The sequence below is a fragment of the Dryobates pubescens genome, chromosome 27, assembly GCF_014839835.1.
Source record: "Dryobates pubescens isolate bDryPub1 chromosome 27, bDryPub1.pri, whole genome shotgun sequence".
Lineage (NCBI taxonomy): Eukaryota > Metazoa > Chordata > Aves > Piciformes > Picidae > Dryobates > Dryobates pubescens.
The window spans coordinates 13,046,252-13,067,827 of NC_071638.1; the positions used below are offsets into that span (position 1 = coordinate 13,046,252).

Here is a 21,576-nt window from a genome sequence, read left to right on the forward strand (position 1 = left end):
GTAAGAACATTCTTTTCCCTGACTATGTTTGAAATGCTGAAGATTTTATTTTCCAAGAAAATCTAATTCCTGAAAGGCATACAATCTTATCTGTATCAGGTAACCTTTTCCATTCTACACGTGACACTTCAGCCTGAATGTATTTCTTCAGTTTAGTTCTATAAACTACTGTTGGTGCCAAAGATATACTGCTCTGTATATAATGATTATACCACATGAAATGATAATCCAGACTAGGGAACATTTTTTTTTTACAGTTGACATTTTAACAGTTACATATGGGGGGGGGGGGGGAGGCAGGGGGGAAGAAGACAAAAAAATTGATAATGATGTTTGCTATGTTTCAAGCTAAGCCAGTTAAATACATCTCAACTTGGATTTCATTTGAGTCTCAGTAGTCAACAGATTTGATGCTCTATGTAAGAATTAATTTCATTCCCTATGAAAATTACCTCTTAAAATTATTTGGCTGAATTTTAAATCTGTGGCACTTTGCAGCACAAAACTTGTCTGACTAACATAATGTCTCTCCTCTTTTAAACAACATCCATAGGGACATTGTGGGTTTTTTCTTGTCAATTAAATATGTTCCTAACTCTTCAAGGGGTTCAAACTTCAATTTAAATGTTGACTTCAAATATTACAACTTCTTCATTTAAAACTTCAGCTGTAGCAGTTTACCCTTCTTTCTTTCTTTCTTCTCCTCTTCACCCAAGCCCTCCCACTTATTTCAGATGTCCCCTCCTAGTGTTCAGTTTTTATGTCTGGCCAGTTATCACAACTCATGTGATCTGCCTCTGCACTCCCTATCAGCACTGGTCACCAGTCCTAGTTTCTCTGTCCAGCCAGTCCTAGCAACTGGATACGACTACCTGTTCCATTTCATAGAATCATAGAATAGTTTGGATTGAAAGGGGCCTTTAAAGGTCATCTAGTCCAAGCCTCTGCAGTAAGCAGAGACATCCCCAACAGGATGACTTTGCTCAGAGCCTCATCAAGCCTGACCTTGAGCATCTCCAGGGATGGGACCTCCACCACCTCCCTGTACAACCTGTTCCAGTGTTGCACTACCATCATAGCAGAGAACTTCTTTGGACAAGAGCCTTTGAGCATGGGATTTTCTCTGCACCTATTTCCCAAGCTGTGTCTTTGGTAAAAACCAGTTTGTTCCCTAGGAAAACCTAGCAGCAGAGGCTGCAAAATGAGTGACAGTCGGGATGTGGAACTCCCTTTCTTACCCTTCTGGTGCCTATGATCAGGACCACTTTTTAATCCACTTTGCAACAGAACTAAGAATTAATATTATTCCATTGCCAAAAGGAATGTGAAAGTAGTGGAGATAACTCAGAAGAAAATTATTTCCAGTATCATGTCAGGAGTCTAGTTATGATTTACATATAGTCATTTTAAGCATTTAGAAGCAATTAACTGCTATTTATTTGATAAAATAACCTTTTAAAATTGTTATGTCATATATTTAATACATGGCTGGACTTCTAATGGGTGAAGGGTGGCTGCTGGCATGGATGCATTAACAAAATCTCCCTTGAGCTAGGTATGATCTGCATAAAGAAATCACCACCTCTCGCAGTTACCATCTGCCTCACTAATGGATGTACCTTAATTCCAGTATGTTTGCCCTCTACTTACAAAAAATATGTGCTTTAATCTAGCAGTCAACAGAATTTTCAGGTTGTCAGTCATAATGAACATGCAGAAATACAGATGAAGCCTTTAATGGAAAATGATGTTTTATGGCTTCTGGACAGTAAGTTATCAAGAGGAAATGTTTTCTCATTGCAGTTACTATGTTGAGTCCACAAATCAAAGCTATTTCTGCCATTAATATTTCAAGTAGAATCAGGAATAAAAATATATATACATAGCAGACTGGCACAAAAGAAACCAGCTAGTTTTGATCACCTCTGTAAAAAAACATGCATTTTTTCACTGATACTTTGATGCTGGTTATTTGCTCCTGGGTATATGAGCCATGGTATCATAAGTCTTGTACCTGGGGTCCCTCCCTTTCACACTCCACTTGTGGTAACCATCAAAGGATTTCTAAAAACTGGAAACAATGTTGGTAATGCCTCAGTACATGTTACATGACTTACCTGAAGTTTTATTTTTTCAGCAGAACACTTCAACGTGGGTAAAACTTTACAATGGCACATAGAGTTCTAGTTCAAAGGCTGCACTGCTTTGTTGAATGTTTGGCAAAGTTTCCTGAAGTTAGGCTTGTTTGTATCTAGTACTCTGAAAGACACTGGATCTGTGGCATTTTGTGGTATCAGAGCTCACTGGTTCACAAAAGCTAGAAGTCTTGTCATAAGTATGTCTGACTATCAGCCAAGTAACAGCACATGGAGCATTTCTGATGGGGAAAGTGTGAAATTACCAGAAAAAGAGGAATGAGACGTTAAAATCACTGAAGAGTTGAGATAGAGCACCCAGGACCTCCCAGATGAAGTGAACTGCAGAAGTGGGGAATGTGGACAGACCAGGCTCTTCCCATTCAACAGCTTTTACCTACCTGGCATTTAATACATCCTTTCCCAGAGGCACATTGTAAAGATAAAGGAACACAGTAATTGATTTGTTAATTAGATTTAGCCACCTGATCCCATATCTTTTTTTCTTAAGAGCAGTCAGTTACAGAAAGGTAAAAGGAAAGTGGGAGAAAAGCAGAGTATTGCAATAAACTCTCCATAGAAATGTGTCATCCTAAGGTGCGTGCATAAATAGCTACCTATCTTCTGCTCTGATGTGCAGTGCTTTGCCAACCACCTTTTGAATGTTCATTTGGGATACCTGTTATTTACATGCATCTGCAATTCAAGCTTTAAATCCTACAAACTTGCCATAGTAAGATTCAGGCCAACTATATGCCATGCAAAATTATGGTATTTTCCCAATATATTATTTTGCTCTGCATTATATTTGTCTTGCCTATATTCTATGCTAAGAAGACACTATAGGGTCAGCAAGTCTCTATAAAGTAAGGAAAAAGAAAGAAAAGGGGTACTATGCCTTTCATTACTGGTGTTCAAAGCCAAACATGTATTCTTCTAAAATGGTCCCTTCACCTTCCATTCAGTGCATTTCCTGTAATCATTAGTTGTCTCTCTAGCCTTACAGTTTCAGTTTCTTATGTTTTTGTATTATTCAAAACATTAAATACTAACAGAACATTAATTTACCTTTGATTGCCATTCATTATTTTGTACTTCTCCCATCTAGGCAGAATTCAGGCTGGCAACACTTAGGAACTGGGAAATACTAAAATGGGTTTGATGGTCTAAATTAAAGTCATTTGACTACCTCAAGTGGGCTCCTTAAATGCCTAGAAATGTTAATTGAAATTCTGCTTCTCTATTAATGAATCTCCATTGGGTTTATTGTGTTGCTTATTCTGGGATGCCCAAAGATATCAGCACTTTTGAGAAATGCCTATTGGAACTTACAGAATCTGAACAGAAGTGAAATCGTAGTCCACGCGTTCCCTGCCTTACGATTTTTTTGCTCTCTGCATTAAACATGGAAGACAGATTTTGAGAGACAGACCAATAAGGAAATTTTGTAGACAGCCTAGGATATGACCAGCATCCCAAGAAGCAGAGCAAAATTTGCTTTAATCCATGAATCACACTGGGACACTGTTGTATACACACCAGCAAAGAATTGTGTGGAATATTTCAGACCTATGCAATATGCACTAAACTCCTAGACATAAATTAGATTTGTACAGGTACCTATCCATCACTTTTCAATACAAACAACAAGAGAGTAAAGACCATTATAGAATTTTAAAGCACAGTCAGTTATGGAGCAGTTGATGACCTTTTTAAGAAGACAAACACACATACTTTACACTTACATGAAAGATTTTTCACAGTCCCTTCTGTGTCCACTTGCTTCTGCAAGTCCCTTTGCACTGGCAGATATCCATTCTGTCAAAGCAAAATAGTCTTCAAAATTAGGGTCTGAGATTTCAGACAGACAGAAAAATGACATTTACTGCATGGCTTAAAAAAAACCCTGCTTTATTTAACAATGACTTCATCTTTCTTAAATAAGTATCTTTTTTGCTGTTCTTTATTGGCAGGGTTTCTTCCTGTCCAACTGAAAACCACTGTATCAATGGCTGGAAACAGATTCAAAAAGACTGGTCTAACTTCATCCCTTAACATTTCTAATTGTTTCCCAAGCTGTGCCTGTCCCAGAGCCTTCTGTCTGTCTTTCTGGAAAGACTCCATTGAAATTTGACCCAGCATTGTGATACTTTTCTTTATGATTTCAGTCATATAAAACCATGAAGTATTCAAGATCAATCATAAGTTTTCCTACATGCCTGCCAAGGATCAGGGTCTTTAGAGAACAGTTCTTTCGTGTGGATGTTCTGAATCTTTCACAGCTCTTTCCCTCTTTGTTGTCAGTAGTATCCAGGACTGCAAAATCTTCCTGTATTTGCTGTCCCCTCGTTACATACAAGAAAGTAAAGGGCGAGGAGGGCACCTATCAATATTAGCAGCCTTAAGGAAATAATATGGGATTTCATTACGTTCACTGATGTGTTACCATGATCATGGCATGTATTGATTATAGTTCTCCTTGGCTAGTAGTAATTAGATTACATTTTTCAGTGTAGGCTTGTATAACCTTTAGTTTATAACCGATAAGGTAGTTATCGATTGGTAATCAGACATCTATGAAAGTTAATGTGAATCACTACTTTATACGGTCAGCCAGCATTTTGTTTCTGTGCATAAAATTACACACCATTGTGTTAGGCTATATATATATATATATATATATGTATACATATGGATGTCAGACAATTCTCTGCCTTTGGTTTCATATCAGAAAATGTATTTATTCAACAGAACTTCAAGATCCTGCAGAATCCAAATTGGCAATCTCCCTTCTGGAGCACACTGCTCCCTCAGGCTACTAGCAGGTCAAGACAAGAGGACAGCTTGCCATTGCCAAGTGATGATTTCCTGAAGCAGGGACCTAACACCCACTTAAAGGGAGACTAAGGGTACACTGCAGTCCCATAACAATTATATTGTCAATGTACAGCAGGAAGTATCTTACTGCTGGGACAGCTAGTAATTAAGGGCACTGGACTAATAATAGACTTAGGCTGTCTGGATAGCCTATACATTATCTCAGTATGTGCTGCATATACCAAATTTAGGTACCTATGACTCAGAGTTCTTGAGTTAAAAACCTTGATCTGCCCCACTCTGCCAGTGTTACAATCCTTACAGAAATCCTTTTTTACCTCTTCCCTCACTGACAAAAATTTAAGATACATTCTGAAGAGTCTCTGACGTGCCAGCCACCAGAGGGCACGGGTGACAAACACAGACTGGCACATTACAGTGCTTTCACTGGCAAGTTCAGTACGGTCTTTCCATTCTCTTTAACAAAGCAACTTCTTGACTTGGGCTGACATACAGAAAAGATGGCTAGCCCCTCACTAATACAGCATTTCATTAACAGAAAAGATCTGTTTCCCAAACACCAGGTGCACTACAAGAAACTCAAAATATGAGAGTGAGACATCATCTCATGCCCTCCTCTCTAAAGAATTCATTCAGCTGAAAGCCTCTCCTCATGAAGATCTTCAGCTGTCACTAAGATCCATTCTTAAAACTACAGGAAATATCATCTGATTTCTTTGGTAGTACTCTGAAGAAGACATTTGGAACCCAAACACCTTGTTTCTCTTCAAATGTGGAAAAATCTGGACATGCAGTATTGGTTCAGGTCAAATTTTTGTATTTATAGCATCACCACCACCACAATCTGAAATGTAAGATCCACCGTTATAATTTTACATAATACAAATAAGTCTCTGCAATGCAGTACGCTGCTTTCCTAACACTTCAAAGAGACCACTTGGAAGACTCAATATGCTAGGTGCTACATGGCCCTGTAACACTACTAAATTAGTCCCCAGGTATGTAAAGCTCAATAAACAAGACAGAAAAGTGAAATACTTTATTGATGGTTAAATGTTTCCCAGAAAGATTCAGTAGTTTGTCTACAGCTACATGGAATAATGACTTGTGGCCTTCTATGCCCCAGCTCAGGCTTTTAGCTGCAAGAACAAATGTATCCAGAACTGCTAATTATAGCGAGTTAGCAGTATTTTACATACAATATTCTATTACCAAAACTTCAAAATAAAGAATTGCCTTTCATATAGTTTTGTAAAAGATGCTATAGATTTTAGAACAATGTAACAGATCTTTGACCTTGGACAAACACTTCAAGACTTTTTCCACATATTTCGACCCCGTAAAAATCTGTAGAAGACTCCACTCAGTTGTGTAATATGCAGAGGTAGAAGAAATCCTTTAATCTTTCAGTTTGAAGGCAGCCACAAACAGTTCATCTATACACTCAAAATTTGGTAATTGCTTTGGCTGAAACAACTTTTTAAAAGTAGGATACATAGCAGAAGAACAATAGTGTTTCTGCTGTGAATTACTTCCTGGTCCTTTTACTCAACCAGAATAAGTCATTAATCTTAATGTCAACTTTTCTACTCATGTCTCCAGTGATTCCCTGGTTATGTTTAGCATAAATGGCACCTGACTGGTAAATATGTGACTGCTAGCTGTAGGGAAGATGTAGGTATGTACTGAATGTCCACCTGGCTGCTACTAAGAGGCAAGTAAAACAGCAGAGTCCTGCTATGCTCTCCTCCAATGCAGGGTCTGATCGGCCCCTCCTTTTTCAATGTGCCACCACTTTTCAGGAAACTTTGAGAGCTTGACAGCTGTATTATGTGCTGAAACTGCTGAAGACACCATTGCTGCCTCAGTTTTAAGAGCGGCATCCAAAATTCTGAATCTAACCCAAAATATCAGCACTGGGGAACAGCATCAGGACAAAGAGACTACCTCTACCAAGGGCAGCTCCTTATGCTACTGGGAACAGAGTCTGGGACTCAACACTTAAATCTGTCAGCTTTCCTCTAGGTTTGCTTAAGAAAAGCTACAAAGAAGTAATTCCTCAACACTACCATTGGACAGCAGGGCTAGCTCCAGTGTCCAATTTCTGTATGGAAATGTTCAATTAAATAAAAAAGAGCAAATAAATTAGTATCAATTAAAAACAAAACAAACCCAAAACACTTAGAATTGTACTATGAGTCATTCTGACTGTATCTACAACCAGTCAATGAAAAAGCATAAAGTTTTTCACCTTAAAGCTAGCCCAGAAACAACTGCTATTGACAGCAAAGTTCGAAGAGCTTCCAGTCTTTGTGGTCTGACTGACATAACCAGTGAGGTTTGGCCAAACCACAGTCTCTAAAAAGCTGAACTGTATCTCTAAAAAGAGATGAAAAACAAATCTTAGAATGTTTTGATGAATTTGCTATGTCTCAATCAGTTTTTGAAGTGCTTTGTTTTATACCTCTATGAAAGTCCTTCATCAACCAATACCATCAGCTTTGTAACCTTCTGGAGCATCACCTGTAATTCCAGCATCATGTGTAATTTCAGTGACAGAGATTGGCAGATGGATTGGGGTCAAGTGATAGCTCTGTATTTATGGAGAAAACAAGACTGCACAGTAAATGTTGCTTATTCGGTGCAGGCAGAAGTCTCCTGATAAAATGAGGTGTCCCATACAAAACCATCACTGCAGGCATGTCCTGCTAAGCCAAGGCAGCATGCCATGGCAGTTTCCAACAAAAAAAACCTATCAAAGAACATAATTAAAACCACGGTAAGATCGGGATCTGAAAGCCTTTTCCTATACAATGAGCAATTCAAGAGTGTCATGGGAAGCGTGGAGGTTCTAGGATTGTAAAGAACCATTATGGCTGAAGATGAAGGCCCTACAAAATCGATCCTTTCAAGAATCTTCTCGAGCCAGGGCCGCACACGAACCCTCGGACCGCTCCTGTTAGGTGCGGAGTGCAGCGCTGACAGCCCACAGCGGCAGACCTAAGCCAGGCTCTGTGCTAACGCACTCCCGCCAGGGACCAGCTGTCCACCTCACACTATTCACGGTACCCTACCTATCGATTGCGGTACTCGCAGCCACCCTCCCGCATCACGGGGCTTGCAGTACCTCCACGACACTGCCAAATGCTCTGAGGACTGGCGGGACACTCCTCCGTCTACCGGCCCCGCCCGGGCTTAGGCCTGGGCCCGCCTGCCAAGCCATGTGAGAGCCGCCCTGCTCGGCCCCCGCTGCGACAGCCCCTCCGCCCGCTCCCCCTGCACTCCGCCCGCTCCCCCTGCACGCCGCCCTCACCATTCCCCCGCCCCCGGCCGGGCCAAACCAACCCAGACCCCTCCCTCGTCTGCAGCAAGTGGCAGCGGGAGAAGGGCGGTGGCGTCATCACGTGACGGCCCTGCCTGGCGCTTGGCTCCCCACGCAGCCTCTCCACAGCTGACCCCCCGGTTCCCTTTGGACCCTGCCGTGGTCTGGCCTGGCTTGGTCTCGCCTCGCCCCGCGCAAGCATGCCTAGCAGCGAGGCGGTGCCGCTGGGGCTGGGTGCCTGCCGCAGGTCGGGGGCGCTGGCCGGGATGCTGGCGTTGGTGGCGCGGCTGCTGGAGTGGCTGCGCTCGCTGTTCTGGAAGGAGGAGATGGAGCTCACCTTGGTGGGGCTGCAGTACTCGGGCAAGACCACACTGCTCACCGTGCTAGCGGTACGCTGCCGCGGCCCGGCCACCCGCCGGCCAGGCACAGGGGCAGGGCGGGGCGGGGGACTCTTAGGGCGGCGGCCAGCGAAAGCGGGAGGAGTCGCCTTTGGGCGGTGGTGCGGCCGGGGGGCGGTGGCCCGGCAGTCTGGCGTGGCTGGAGGGTTCGCTTTCCCCGAGCAGCCCGCTCCGCGCCTCTTGCCCTGCCAGCAAGTGCGGGCTTCCCCTCCCCTGGTAGTGGTGGGGCCGCCTCCTGTCATGAGGTCTCAGGGCGAGGCGCTGCGGAGGGAGAGGAAGCGGTGGGTGGGAGGGAAGTATGAGGAAGCGCCTGAACCTTTTGGAACCTCGAGGATTTCACAGCAGATAGCTGTGAAATTGTTCTATGAAGGCGAATGAAAATGCCTCTTGTGTCTGGCTGCAAAGAGTGCCTATCTCAAAGCAGTTTCCTGGGCACAGACTCTTGCCAGGGGTTTGGTGATGGCTTTACGTGGCCGGCATATCCCGTAATAACTAGGAATACATCATGCAGCCTCCAAGGTCACAAGTGTCCTGTCAGTTGCATCAAGGCTTCCCACAGTTCCTTAATAGCTCTTTCACATCTTTCAAGTCTGATTTTGGCATTCCCTTTATCCCAGCCAAACCTTTCTACTGTGTGTGCTGTATGCTGACACATGCCATGATGTTTTCCACTTTGTTACCATGATGAAATGTGTGCCTCGTCTTTGCAATGCTCTCTGCCCTTTGACATTTGGGTCCATCCTGAAGACTTAGTTACCACTGGAAGGTGGAAAAAAATTTAGTATACTAAATGTTTTTACTAGTAATCATGAAGCATAGCGCATACCCTGTTCTGTGAGGTGATCACTGCTGTTAGAGGTATTGCAGCATCACCTACCTAGGGATAAAGGATTCCAGGTGTTCTTCAGTCCTTATCCTGAAAAACCATGAGATTACAAACTGAGAGCTTAATGGCCTAAATCAAAGAGATTGGAGGCAACAGTGGCATGACTATATGACTATTTATGTTCATATACAATTATGGATTATGGGGAAAAAAATAGATTGTGAATTTGAAATTTAAAGACCTCTGTAACAGTAGTGTGTGGCATTAGACTTTGTGTGTGTGGCTACGCACTCACTACTCCATCAGTAAGTTGGCATTGCATGTGTTTGTCTCTTGTGCTAACCTTGAATACCAGAGCACTGCTGTTACAGCAGGTCTGATTTTGCCAGCAGTTGTAGTACTTACGAATATTTTACAAGGCATCCACATTTTCTGACTTGGGGAGTGTCATGGATTGCAGGTTTTGTAGTCTTTTTGGGTCTTACATTCAGGAGATGACATGCTGTGTTAATCACCAAAAGAAGGTGGTTGAAGTCTCAGTCTCAGGCTGCGCCAGGGGAGATTCAGGCTAGATGTTAGGAAAAAGTTCTATACAGAAAGAGTGATTGCACATTGGAATGGGCTGCCTGGGGAGGTGGTGGAGTCGCCATCACTGGAGGTTTTTTCAGGAGGAGAATTTGGGAGTAAACAGTTTAGGATAAGGCAATGGGTAATAGCTTACTCTCAAATGCAGTTGATATGGGGGTTGGAAAACAGATCGGGAACTCTATGTGCATTTGTGTTTGTAGCTAGACTGTGACGAGATGAGCATAATCATTACGAAATACTGGCTGCTAAAAATGGAAACTGCAATGGGTCATGAAAGCAAATGGTAGGGAATTGGTATTTTTTCCACTTTGCAGTAATATCGGAGATCCTATCATGCTAACACTGAATAAACACCCTTTGAGATAATGTCCTGCCTGAAGAGTTTGAATTGTACTTGGTCCTCTGTTACTGTTGGAAACTTTGGGTAACATGCTGCTTTTTACTATGCATGTGCACTGATGTAATGGAGTAGAATCTGGCCTGTGGTTGTTATTATTGCAGGGGGTAAAGGCAGTATTGTCAGCTTAAAATTCAGAAACGTTTAAAAAGGACATTGCAAACAAATGAGTTATTTTCCTCTGTGTCAGGATGTAACATTTTTAACTGATATATAACAATAAACTTGTTTGCATATCTTGAATATTCACAAAAGTAGGTAATTTATCACGTATAACTTCCTTAGCAAGCAAAATGGAACAGATTTTGTACCTTATGGTGCTTGCACTACTTGAAACAAAACACTAATTGAAGCCTTTGGATTAATGTGGTCAAAATATTCAACACAATATTTTCTGTTCTTCATCATGTGAGAAAAATAAAGAATGTTAAAAGACCAACAAAGGGGACACTAATTCTTTGCATTTGATCCCCAATTCCAGAGCGGTTGCAATTATTTTTTTTCTAGATTTTGGTAAAAATTTTCCAGTTTAGCATGTTGCATATGATGTATAATTTGCTGACTAAAGTAGAATCATGGCTTTCTATGAATTTGTTTAAATAATAGCCTCCTGAGCTGACTGACTGGATTTCCAGGTATTCTTGTTCTTGAGTAATGGTGCTGCGTTCTCAGGGTTTATGTCTTCCTATCTGTTTATGTGTCTGTCTTCCACAAATAAATGTACTACATATTTTAACAAATTAGGCCAGTACCTGCTACAGGAGATGGTTACTGATTAGCTTTGTCTTATTCTATCCAATTGACAACTTCTGTCGCTGCTGGGTACATGTATCTCTATCAGACTGCAGGTGCATTTATCTTCACTGTTTTTTCCTACTACTGTGGACAAGTCACTGGAGCAAGGAAAGAGAAGGAATAAAAGAGGCTTTCAGAAACAAAAGATGGGTAAGATTTATAGGACAGAATTAAGCAATAAGGTTCCCACAGGGAAGGTTAGTCAGGTAATTGATGGAAGTTGTTTCTTGCCTGAAGGATCTAATTCCAAACCCCAGAATTCTGTGAGAGAGTCAGGTAGCCATCAAAGGTTATATAGTTTTTAAAGTTCCAGATTAAAAATAATTTATCTTTGTGAACACAAACTGGGGACATAGTGTGTTCTCACTGTGCTACAAACAGGGAGAAGTTGCAGAAAACTTGAGAAGAGCAGTAGCATTGAGGGTAGTGGGTCGCAATGTGTGCAGTGAGCATCTGCTCCAGCATACTCTGAAGCTCTGATCATCCACTTCGCATATGGGAGTGACCTCTTGGGGGCACACCTGCTGCTTTTGTTGTCCATATACCTACATTTTCTTCCATTAAAACCCCAGAACGCATGGAATGATGAGGTGTGTGAAGGGAAAATGGGCAAATAGGTGTGAAAGGGTAGTGTTAAGTCCAGAATGTCCTGCTTTTCCTTTCTGGATGACTAGAAAACTAAGAGTACTGTCTATGTTGCAGAGAGTACCTGGGCCTCTGTGTAGACATAACTGTTAAGTAACCATCTTAATTTCACATGCTTAGAAGACATAATAAATTATTAATGACACATTTTGATAAGGAATTAATAATGAGCTATCTACTTAGATTTGTGTTTCACCTTTCTCCTCAAAAGTCGTCTTCTGTAGTGGGTAGGTGTGTGTAAGGTTCCTGTTAGCACGATGACAACCATCTGTCTTGTGAAAATACTTCTCTGAACTGGGGGAGAAGTCAGCACTTTCATGTTATGTTTTGGACTTATTGTCTGCTGTGTTAGTACTTAGTATTTTTCTGTTTTAGTGGTGTTCTCTTAGCTTCCACAGCAGCACTCCTCTGGTGTCACCTATTCATAAGGGTCTGTACTTAGTACTCTCTACAAGAGTACTCCTTCATTACTTACTATATGTGGAGTTAAACCATTGGTAAGGTAGAGAGAATCTACAAGGAATAAACTTTGTATAGTAAATATGTATTACTTTTATATATATATATATATATATAAAAATATGTAATATCTTATCTTGGAGGTTGGACTAGATGACTTTTAAAGGCCCCTTCCAGCCTAAAATATTACTCAATTCTGTATTTTAACTGTGTCACTTCCTGTTTTGCTCAGGATCAAATGAAGAATTATCTGAAGTCTCGTGGTTTCTGGGATGATCTTTATTGCTGTGGAGAATAAAAGGTTGTTTAAAGGGCCTGAAAGGGACCAGCCTTCTTTGACATGACAATGCATTAATTGAAATGCTGGCTAGTTTTCTTGTAGAAAATAAATGGGATAGTTTATACCGTTGTGTAAAATAAACATTTTAGGTTGCAAATTAGAAGCCTAACCTGCTGTGTTTCAACTGTTTCTTAATTTTTTTAATTTCTATTTTTGTATTCCAGTCAGGGCAGTTCACAGAAGATATGATTCCTACAGTAGGCTTCAATATGAGGAAAATAACAAAAGGAAATGTTACCATAAAGGTGGGTGTGCATGTTTGAATAAATACAGAGTGAATAGCTAATAGACAAAGTGATCTCAACTTTGAATGTGAAAGCACAGAAAATTTCTTTTAAGATGATAGGATTGTTTATGCTTTTCTAGCTCAAAAAACTACTTTTGCAAATCATGTAGTTGCATATTTCTCTGTTACAGTAATGCATTTGATTTTGTTACATGACAGACACTCTTTTGGGCTGGAAAGATCATAAAATTCAGATATATTAACGACAGCTGAGTTGAATCCTAGAGGTGATTCTCTTCTCTGTCTTTTCTTCTCACAACCATAAGTGAAATCTGAAGCAACTTTATTCCTTACTTGCCTATCTCAATGGAGAGTGCAGTTTAGCTCACAAAGTTTGCTATATGGAAACAGAATTCGTAATGTAAGTCAGTTGTCAGGGAACCATCTTTTAGGCCTATAGAGAAATATAGATGATGCCAGTTTGGTTGTGATTCATGCCATAGGCATCAAAATAGAGGTGAATCACACCAGTAGCATTATGGCTCACTCTGTTGTTTGATTATAAGGGGATCAAATTAATAAGTTTTATCTAAAATTAGGAGAAGAGAATATAGGTTTTTGCCTTTATCTTGACTTTTCCCACCTTTTCCTTAATTTTTTCTTCCTCAGTTCTAAAGATACTCATGTTTTTTTACCTCTGGTTTGGTGTGACTCCTGAATCTGGGGAGGACTTACGAATGACCTGTAAATTTCATTTGTAAATGCATCTGTTAACTGCTGTTTCTATTTGGTGAGCTGGTAAAGGGTAGTAGAACAGATAATTTTTCTTCTATTGGCTAGAAGATGTTAAAACCCAACTAGAAAACCTTAAATCTGAAAGGAGCATTGTGATATAAATACTGTGACTGATTGTCAGAGACTAATGGTGTGTTTCTGGTCTTACTGCTACACTTTCTCAAAATCACACATGACTGTAGAGCCTTCAGCTGTAAATTGCACCTGTGTATCTACTTTTGTGTAATAAGCTTGCAGAATAATCAGTAGATTCCTCTACAACTGCTTGCATGCTACAGTGCCTAATAAGCCACTCTTTTGAAATCAGTTGAAATGCAAAGTCTAATGTCACCCCACTATTTCATCATTCCAAACCTTCTTTCTGTATACCCTCTTGAAATGTATGTCAGGTTTAGCTGAAATAAAAGCTCTCAACATTACCCATGAAATTTTGGTGGACTGCCAAAAATATCTTACAAGTAGGTCCAAAGTACTGACTGTAAAATACTTAAAAGAAAAATTGAGTAAAATGTGAAATGGCATAAAAATAAAATGGAGGATAATCATTATTGCCTTGGTAAACTCAGCTTTATGACTTTGTGCAAGATCATTATAAGTACCTTATTAGAGCCTACTTTGGGAGAGAATGGGACCTCACTCTTCAAGAGCAGGTGAGCAAGAAAACAAGGTAGCATCCCACAATATGGGAAAGCAGGACACAGACGCAGGGAAAGTGACGATTCTGTGATTTTGAGAGCAGCCTGGATAGGTTGAAGTGTCTGCAAACCATCATATTTAGAGGCCATAATCTGGACAGGAAGAAAGCAGTCTCTCTGGTGAGAAAATTGAAGTTTTACTTCATAATTCCACTCTGGAACTGCCTGTTGCTAGAAGGTTGCCAGAATTCTTTGTTTAATGGGCACACATAAACTGCCTGTGGAGTCAGTGGCTGATGTAGCACTGATATTATTTTTTTTTTTTTAATGTTTAATGCTGTATTGTTAGGATTTACAAACTTTGGATGGTGTTAGTGTTTTCTAGTCCTTATGATTAATTCATGATTCATATTAGTTACGGAAGTGAATTTATGGAGAAGTCAACAGGGATCTGCTAGTGAGTATCAGAAGAGCAGTCTGATGTGCTAGTTGTATGGATTTTCTCCCCCCAAGATTCTGTTTATTATACAGAAATATGTACAGTAGCTGTGACAGCAAATAGTGTATTTACAAGAACTTCAGAGGTACTGTCTTACTAGTACAAGTGCATACCAAGGCCATGCCATGCTTTCTTGACTTTTTATACATCAGTGGCTTGTGTGTAGGAGGATGAGACCAGTGACAAAATGGTGATTTGCACTGTGATATGAAGCACCAAAAGCAGACTCACTAGCAAAAGTTGTTTGTTTCAGTTTAAGCAGTTGCAATTAAGTCCTAAATTTTCACTTATGCAAAGAAGTATTCTTTTCTTACCGTTGTTGCAGGCAGGTGGGCATTCTTTGTCCTCCTGCCTGAGCCTTCCATTCTCTTTCAGAAGAGTACACTTGTATTCCAGTGCCTTCCACTTGAGCTTTACCAATGCATCCTAATTCAGCCAGGAGAGGATTTGATTTTAATTCCTAAATGTCAGTTTCATACACTTCTTACATTACCTGTCTTGGTTTGCTGCTGCTCAAAGTCCATAGATGCCACAGTCAAAATGTTGCTAAATTTGACCATATTTCATAAATAATCCACAGGAACAGGAATTTCAGTTACCTTGTTTTCTGCCTTTTGTATAGGAACAATAAGGACAGGATTTAGAGTTTCTATAGAGAAACTCTGGATAGTTGGGGTGTTATGCTGATTTTGTTACAGGATTCCCAGATGAGGAAGCTGTTGGTGGTTCATTCAACTAGGCAAACAAAAGTAATCTACAAGTAGACGTAAGGATGGTTGGGGTGCTATGCTGATGCTGTTACAAAATTGCCAGATGAGGAAGCTGTTGATGGTTCATTCAACTAGGCAAACAAAAGTAATTTACAAGTAGATGGTGTTTTACAAATAAAGTATGTTTTGAGCCCGGATTGTTTAAGTAGGTGAATAAAATGGCTAATAAGTTTGTACTGGAGTTGTCTGCACAAATGATAGTGCAAGATCAAGTACACACAGGAAGGAGATGTGTGATTTTTCTTTTTCTCTGTGGAACTGTGCCTTGTTTCACATTTTGATCTCAAAAGTTCTGTTGCATATTGTTGTTCTAAAAGTGTTGTTAAGAATAAGAGGATAATGCTAATTTCAAAAACGGTACTTGATTTGGAAGCCCATCTGCACAGGAGAAATAATTCATCTTAATGAGTTCTCATGGTCTCCTTGCTACAAGAGCACACAGAGGAAATGAGCATGTGATAGCTCTGTGTAGAGGAATATGACCCTTACCTATAGATGAGTGTTTCTTTAAAAGCCTGTCAAGATGAATTACATCTGGATTTTGAGGTTGTGGTTGAGCTATTAAATAACAGATTATTTCCAGCATCAACATACCTCATGTACTACAACTTAGAGATCTATTAAAACAACTTTGAAATACATAGCAAAACTGATGATGGTGACTTTTTTTTTTTCCTGGCAAAAAATCTACAACTGAATTAATTTGGGGGTTTAATTTCAACTGAGTTGTGTTTTTTACTGAGTGATTTGATTTTGGTGGGATTTTGCTGTTTTTTATTGTGTTATTATGGTTTGTTGTTGTTGGTTTTTTTTTTATCCACACAGTATTAGTAGCCTTTTTGCTTTGGTGAAATTCAATGTTTATTAAGCTAAAAAATGTACTCTAGCAAACTAGATTTGAAGAGTATCAGAAGACATGCATCACAAACTATTATTTTAAATGATTGTGAAGCTCTAACCAATCAACTTTTGATTTTCTCAGTGATAGTCTTATAATAGTCTCGGGTATAAAAAGAAATAGAGCAACACAAGGCATGCAGATGCACAGGCGATGCAGCAGCTTCCTTTTCCTTACTCTTGCACTTAATTGTCTCGAAGAACTCAGGCAGTTTCTGCACCCTGCCTGGATGTTGCAGCTGAGAGGCTGGAGCCCGCAGCTGCTCAGGGGACTGGAGCTGCCGAGGTTGGGCTGTGGTCACCTCGACTGTCACCACTAGAGGCCAGCGTCTTTCCACGGGAGCTGCAGCACGGGCCACCACAGGCCAGTCTGCTGGAGGGCAAAACCAAGCTGCTTGCTACTTGCTATTTACTCTGATGTGGCAAAGAGGGAGGAGGCAGCTTTGCATTCCTCTTCCAGCTTCCTTCGTTGCAGGACTCCTTCCTTCTCTGGATAGTAGAGTTTCCAAGTCTCCAAACAGTCTCATAGGATGGCTCTCAAAGCTCTTCCTGATATTCAGCAGCATATCATCATCTCACATGGTCGTGAAGTCATATAAGTCTCTGTGTCTATGGCCTGTTTATCTGCAACAGTGTTTCAGCAGGTAGTGGCTGTTTTGAATGGCTTGGATCGCTGCAAAGTGGTGTGGCCAGCAGCATTAGGGAAGTGATCATCCCCCTGTCCTAGGCACTGGTAAGTGCCTTTATTACTGCGTTCACTTTTGGTCCCCTCACTACAAGAAAGACATGGAGGTGCTGGAGCATGTCCAGAGAATGGCACCAAAGCTAGCAAAAAGTCCAGAGAACAAGTTGTATGAGGAGCAGGTGAAGGAACTGGGATTTTTTTAGCCTGAAGAAAAGGAGGCTGAAGGGAGAACTTACTGCTCTCTACCGCTGCCTGAAAGCAGATTGTTGCATGGTGGGAGTCTATCTCTTCTCCCAAGTAATGAATGATAGGATAAGACGTGGTGGCCTCAGGTTGTACCAGGGGAGGTTTAAATTTGATATTAATTAGGAAGAAATTCTTTACCAAAAGGATTGTCGAGTATTGGAACAGTCTGTGTAGGGAAGTAGTTGAGTCGCTATCCCTGGAGGTATTTAAAAGATGTGTTGATGTAGTGCTTAGGGATGTGGTTTAGAGGTGCACTTGGCAGTGCTAGGTTAGCAGTTGGACTTGATGTAACTAAATTCGTTCTGTGATGCTATGATCATGCTGTGTCTGGGTTGATATCAAGTCAAGATGCTTACTTCTATGAGGAAGAGCATTTGTGGGTTACTCCAGTGATTTATGGTTGTTGTGTGTAAGGAAGAGCTGGATTCAGAAGAGTTATGATCCACAACAGGAAGGCTAGTTACTATTGACATGCCTCAGAGATTGTTTAGTGTCTTCATTAGTGACCTGGATGATGGGACATGCTGTGACCTCAAGAAATTTCCTGATAATACAAAGCTGAGAGGAGTGGCTGGTACAGTAGTGTCTTATGCTGCCATCCAGAGGGACCTCAATAGCCTGGAAAAATAGGCTAACAAGACCCTTAGGAAGTTAAAGAAAGGAAAGTACAGAGTCCTGCACCTGAGAATCATCAACCCGTGGCACTACTACAGGCTGCCTGGCTGGAAAGCAGCTTTTCAGAATGGGACCTGGGAGTCCTGGTGGACATCAAGTTTACCATTGATGGGCACTGTACCTTTGCAGGAGGGAGCCCAACAGCATCCTGGGCTACATTAGGAAGAGCTTTGACAGCCATTCAAAGTAAGCAGTCCTTCCCTTTTACTCAGTTGTTGCAAGAACGTACCTGGAGTATTGGTCTCTGTTCTTGTACTGGTCCCCTCAGTACAAGAAGGATGTGTAGTTACTGGAGGAAGTCCAGCAAAAGGCTGTGAAAATAGTTAAAGAGCTAGATCGTCTGTTTTATGAGGAGATGCTGAGATATGTGAGACTGTTTATCTTAGAGAAGCAAAGGCTTTCAGAGAGAGATCTCAGGGAGATCTTCCGTGTAGCCAGAAGATGTAGCCAGGCTTCTCAGTAGTGCCCAGTGACAGGGCAAGTGGCAATGAACACAAACTGAAATACGAGGAAATTCCACTCAAATGATAAGAAAAAGCCTTTTTACTGTGAGGGTGATTGAACTTTGAAACAGCTTAACCAGGTTCTGGAATCTCCATCCTTGGTGTAGCCTGCTCTGTGTAACCCTGCTTTGACTGGGGTCAGTTGGACTATACAATCTCCAAGGGTCCCCACTAGCCTCAGTGGTTCTGTGACTGTGTGAAAAAGGAGTTTAATGAAGGTTAGAGAGTGGGTCAGAGAGTAAGTGTGGAGCATACTCAGATCAACTAAGTTAATCCATGATCAGCTAAGAAGGAAAAGTATAAAAGCACTCTCCCATCTGATAGTTTGGGAAGAGAAGCCTTGGAGAGAGTGTCTGTGCTTGAGAGTTGTGTGCTGCAGAATATGGGACAAAATCATGCATTAGACAGGAATCACTACAGTGGTTGATACAAACACATGGGGCCAGAAGCCAGTGTCCTGTGTCAGACAGGCAGTGCTGAGTGTCTCACCAGCTATTCAGACTCCTAAAAAAGAAGACTAAGAGTTGATCTCAAGGAATCATCTAAAGCAAATTTGTGCTCTGAGGTGAATTAGGTTTTTACCCAAGTATCTTAGGTAATTGTTCCTTAAAAATTTGTTCTTCCATAAAGAAGATCCAACAATATCCTTTGTTTTGTACAATCTTTTTCCACTCTGTTAGAAAATTTTCTTCCTAATAGCTCACGTGAGTTGCAGTCTTCACAAGTTGGGCTGTTTTTTACTTCTCTTCTACATCTGGTAGCCATTTCCTGGGAAATATTATGGGTTTGCTCCTCCCCTCTTTATGGGTCATGTTTTCAAAGTCTTTTCTTCCCCTTTTCTCATCTGGGCTTCTGCAAATTTTTCTGTTTGTTGGATAGACTGATGCTCAAAACTGATATGGGGGCCTTCTTCAATGATGAGGACAGAAGAGTGCATCTGTCCAAAATGATACACAGTATGCTTCTGCTAGTAGCTGCTGGTTTAAGATCTGCAGTACTGCTGAAACACATACTTAGTTTGTGAACTGCTCAATGCTCAAGCTTTTTTGTCCTGCACATTTACCTGGTTATTATCCTAGTGCACTATTACCCTGGTGCATTTGGTTCCCTGTATTCAAATGCAGCATTCCAAACTTGCCTGTGGTAAATCAGCTGCCTTATTTCAGACCACCCCTCTTACTTGGTCTGGATACTTTAGCTCCCAGCTTGAAGTTAGCTGCAGTTTATATAAATACATGTTCTATTTGAGCATTCTCTTGGGACACCTGGGGACCATAAATACTGCTTGTGGTTAGTTCTGTCCTCCAAGGCTTTGCCTCATTGATAAATGCTGGAGATCTGTCAGGATTGCTCAGATTTGTGAGGTAGAGAAGAAGACAGTGCCAAGGAGCTTTTCTGTGAGGTTAAATCTGTCATGGGAAAATGTCTTTTTCTTGTCTAATCTGACAATATTAGATTATCTTTTACCAGCATACACACTTTAGTACATCTTCCTGGCTTTTCTCTGCTATTGAGCAAATACTCATTTTTGCTTTTGGGGTTATATGCTCCTCAAGGACAAGCAAAATTAATAATCACTACAGCAGTTATTGATCGGCTGTTTTGAGCTATCAGTGTGCTTGCCTCTGGTCTCCTTGCCTTCAGTCTTCTAAATGCAAGTTCTGTCTGCAACTTTAACTTCTATATGCCTACTTTCCCCAGAATCTCTAGGCTTTTAATGTCTAGAGACTGATCCATAATCATGTGAAAACAGGGTATAAAGGGTTGCATGTAGTCATGCAGAATCGGGGCTTTCTGCTTTGGGGAGGACATAATACCAAGGCTAGGATGGATTGATTCTGTCTTTTTAGAGGAGTGTTGTCTTGATTGAGAGGATTACAGCCTTATCTCTAAAACTGGGTTCCTGTTACTCTCCTGCCTTAGAACCCAATGTGGAGGTAAGCAGTGCCAGGTTCAGAAAAGTTTTGGAGGGCAGACTTTGCTTTTGTGTTTTGTTTACAAGTTATTTGTTGATCCTCCCAACATTGTAACTTGTGTCTGACTTCATTGAGAATAGCTGTCTAGGCTTCATTGACTATGATGGGATGTTAGGTACTGAATCCATGCATCAACATGAAGATACAAATATATTGTTGTACACATCCTTTTCCACAAGAGGTTTGGGTTGGAAGAGAGCTTAAAGCTCACCTAATTCCAATCCTCCGTATGTGGGTGGGGACACCTTCCACTAGAGCAGATTGCTCAAGGCCTCATCCAGCCTGGCCTTGAACACGTCCAGAGAAGAGGCATCCACAACCTCCCTGGGCAATCTGTTACAGTGTCTCACCACCCTCATTGTAAAGAATTTATTTCTAATATCCAGTCTGAATCTACTCTCCTCAAGCTTAAATCCATTCCCTCTCATCCTATCACCAAGCCCTTGTAAAAAAATCTCTTCCTGACTTTCCTGTAGCCCTGTTTGAGTTACTGGGAGGTTGCTATGAGGTCTCCTTGGAGCCTTTTTGTCTCCAGGCTGAACAGCCCCAACTCTCACAGCCTGTCTTCATAGGAGAGATGCTTCAGCCCTCTGATCATCTTTGTGGGCGTCCTCTGGATCCACTCCAACAGTTTCATGTTCTTCTTATGCTGGGAACACCAGAAGTGGATTCAGTACTCCAGGTGGGGTCTCATAAGAGCAAGGTAGAGGGTGATAATCATCTCCCTTATCCTGCTGGTCAAGCTTCTTTTGATGCAGCCCAGGACATGGTTGGCCTTCTTGGCTGCAAGTGCACATTGCTGGCTTATGTTGATTTTTTCATCAACTGACATTCCCAAGTATTTCACCTCAAAACTGCTCTCAAGCCACTCCCTGCCCAGCCTATGTTTGTGCTTGGGATTGCCCTGACCCAGGTGAAGCACCTTG

General features: G+C 41.2%; 1 protein-coding gene across 1 annotated transcript in view; it reads left to right on the plus strand.

Annotated features, from left to right (window-relative positions):
- The first annotated feature begins 8,349 nt into the window (after window positions 1-8,349).
- LOC104299986 (ADP-ribosylation factor-like protein 8B) overlaps window positions 8,350-21,576 on the plus strand; it is a 28,559-nt gene continuing 15,332 nt past the window's right edge. The window contains exons 1-2 of the mRNA XM_054173905.1: window positions 8,350-8,684; window positions 12,908-12,988. Of these exons, the coding sequence (XP_054029880.1) occupies window positions 8,496-8,684; window positions 12,908-12,988 (270 nt within the window). The 5' untranslated portion in view covers window positions 8,350-8,495. The remainder of the gene's footprint in view (window positions 8,685-12,907; window positions 12,989-21,576) is intronic.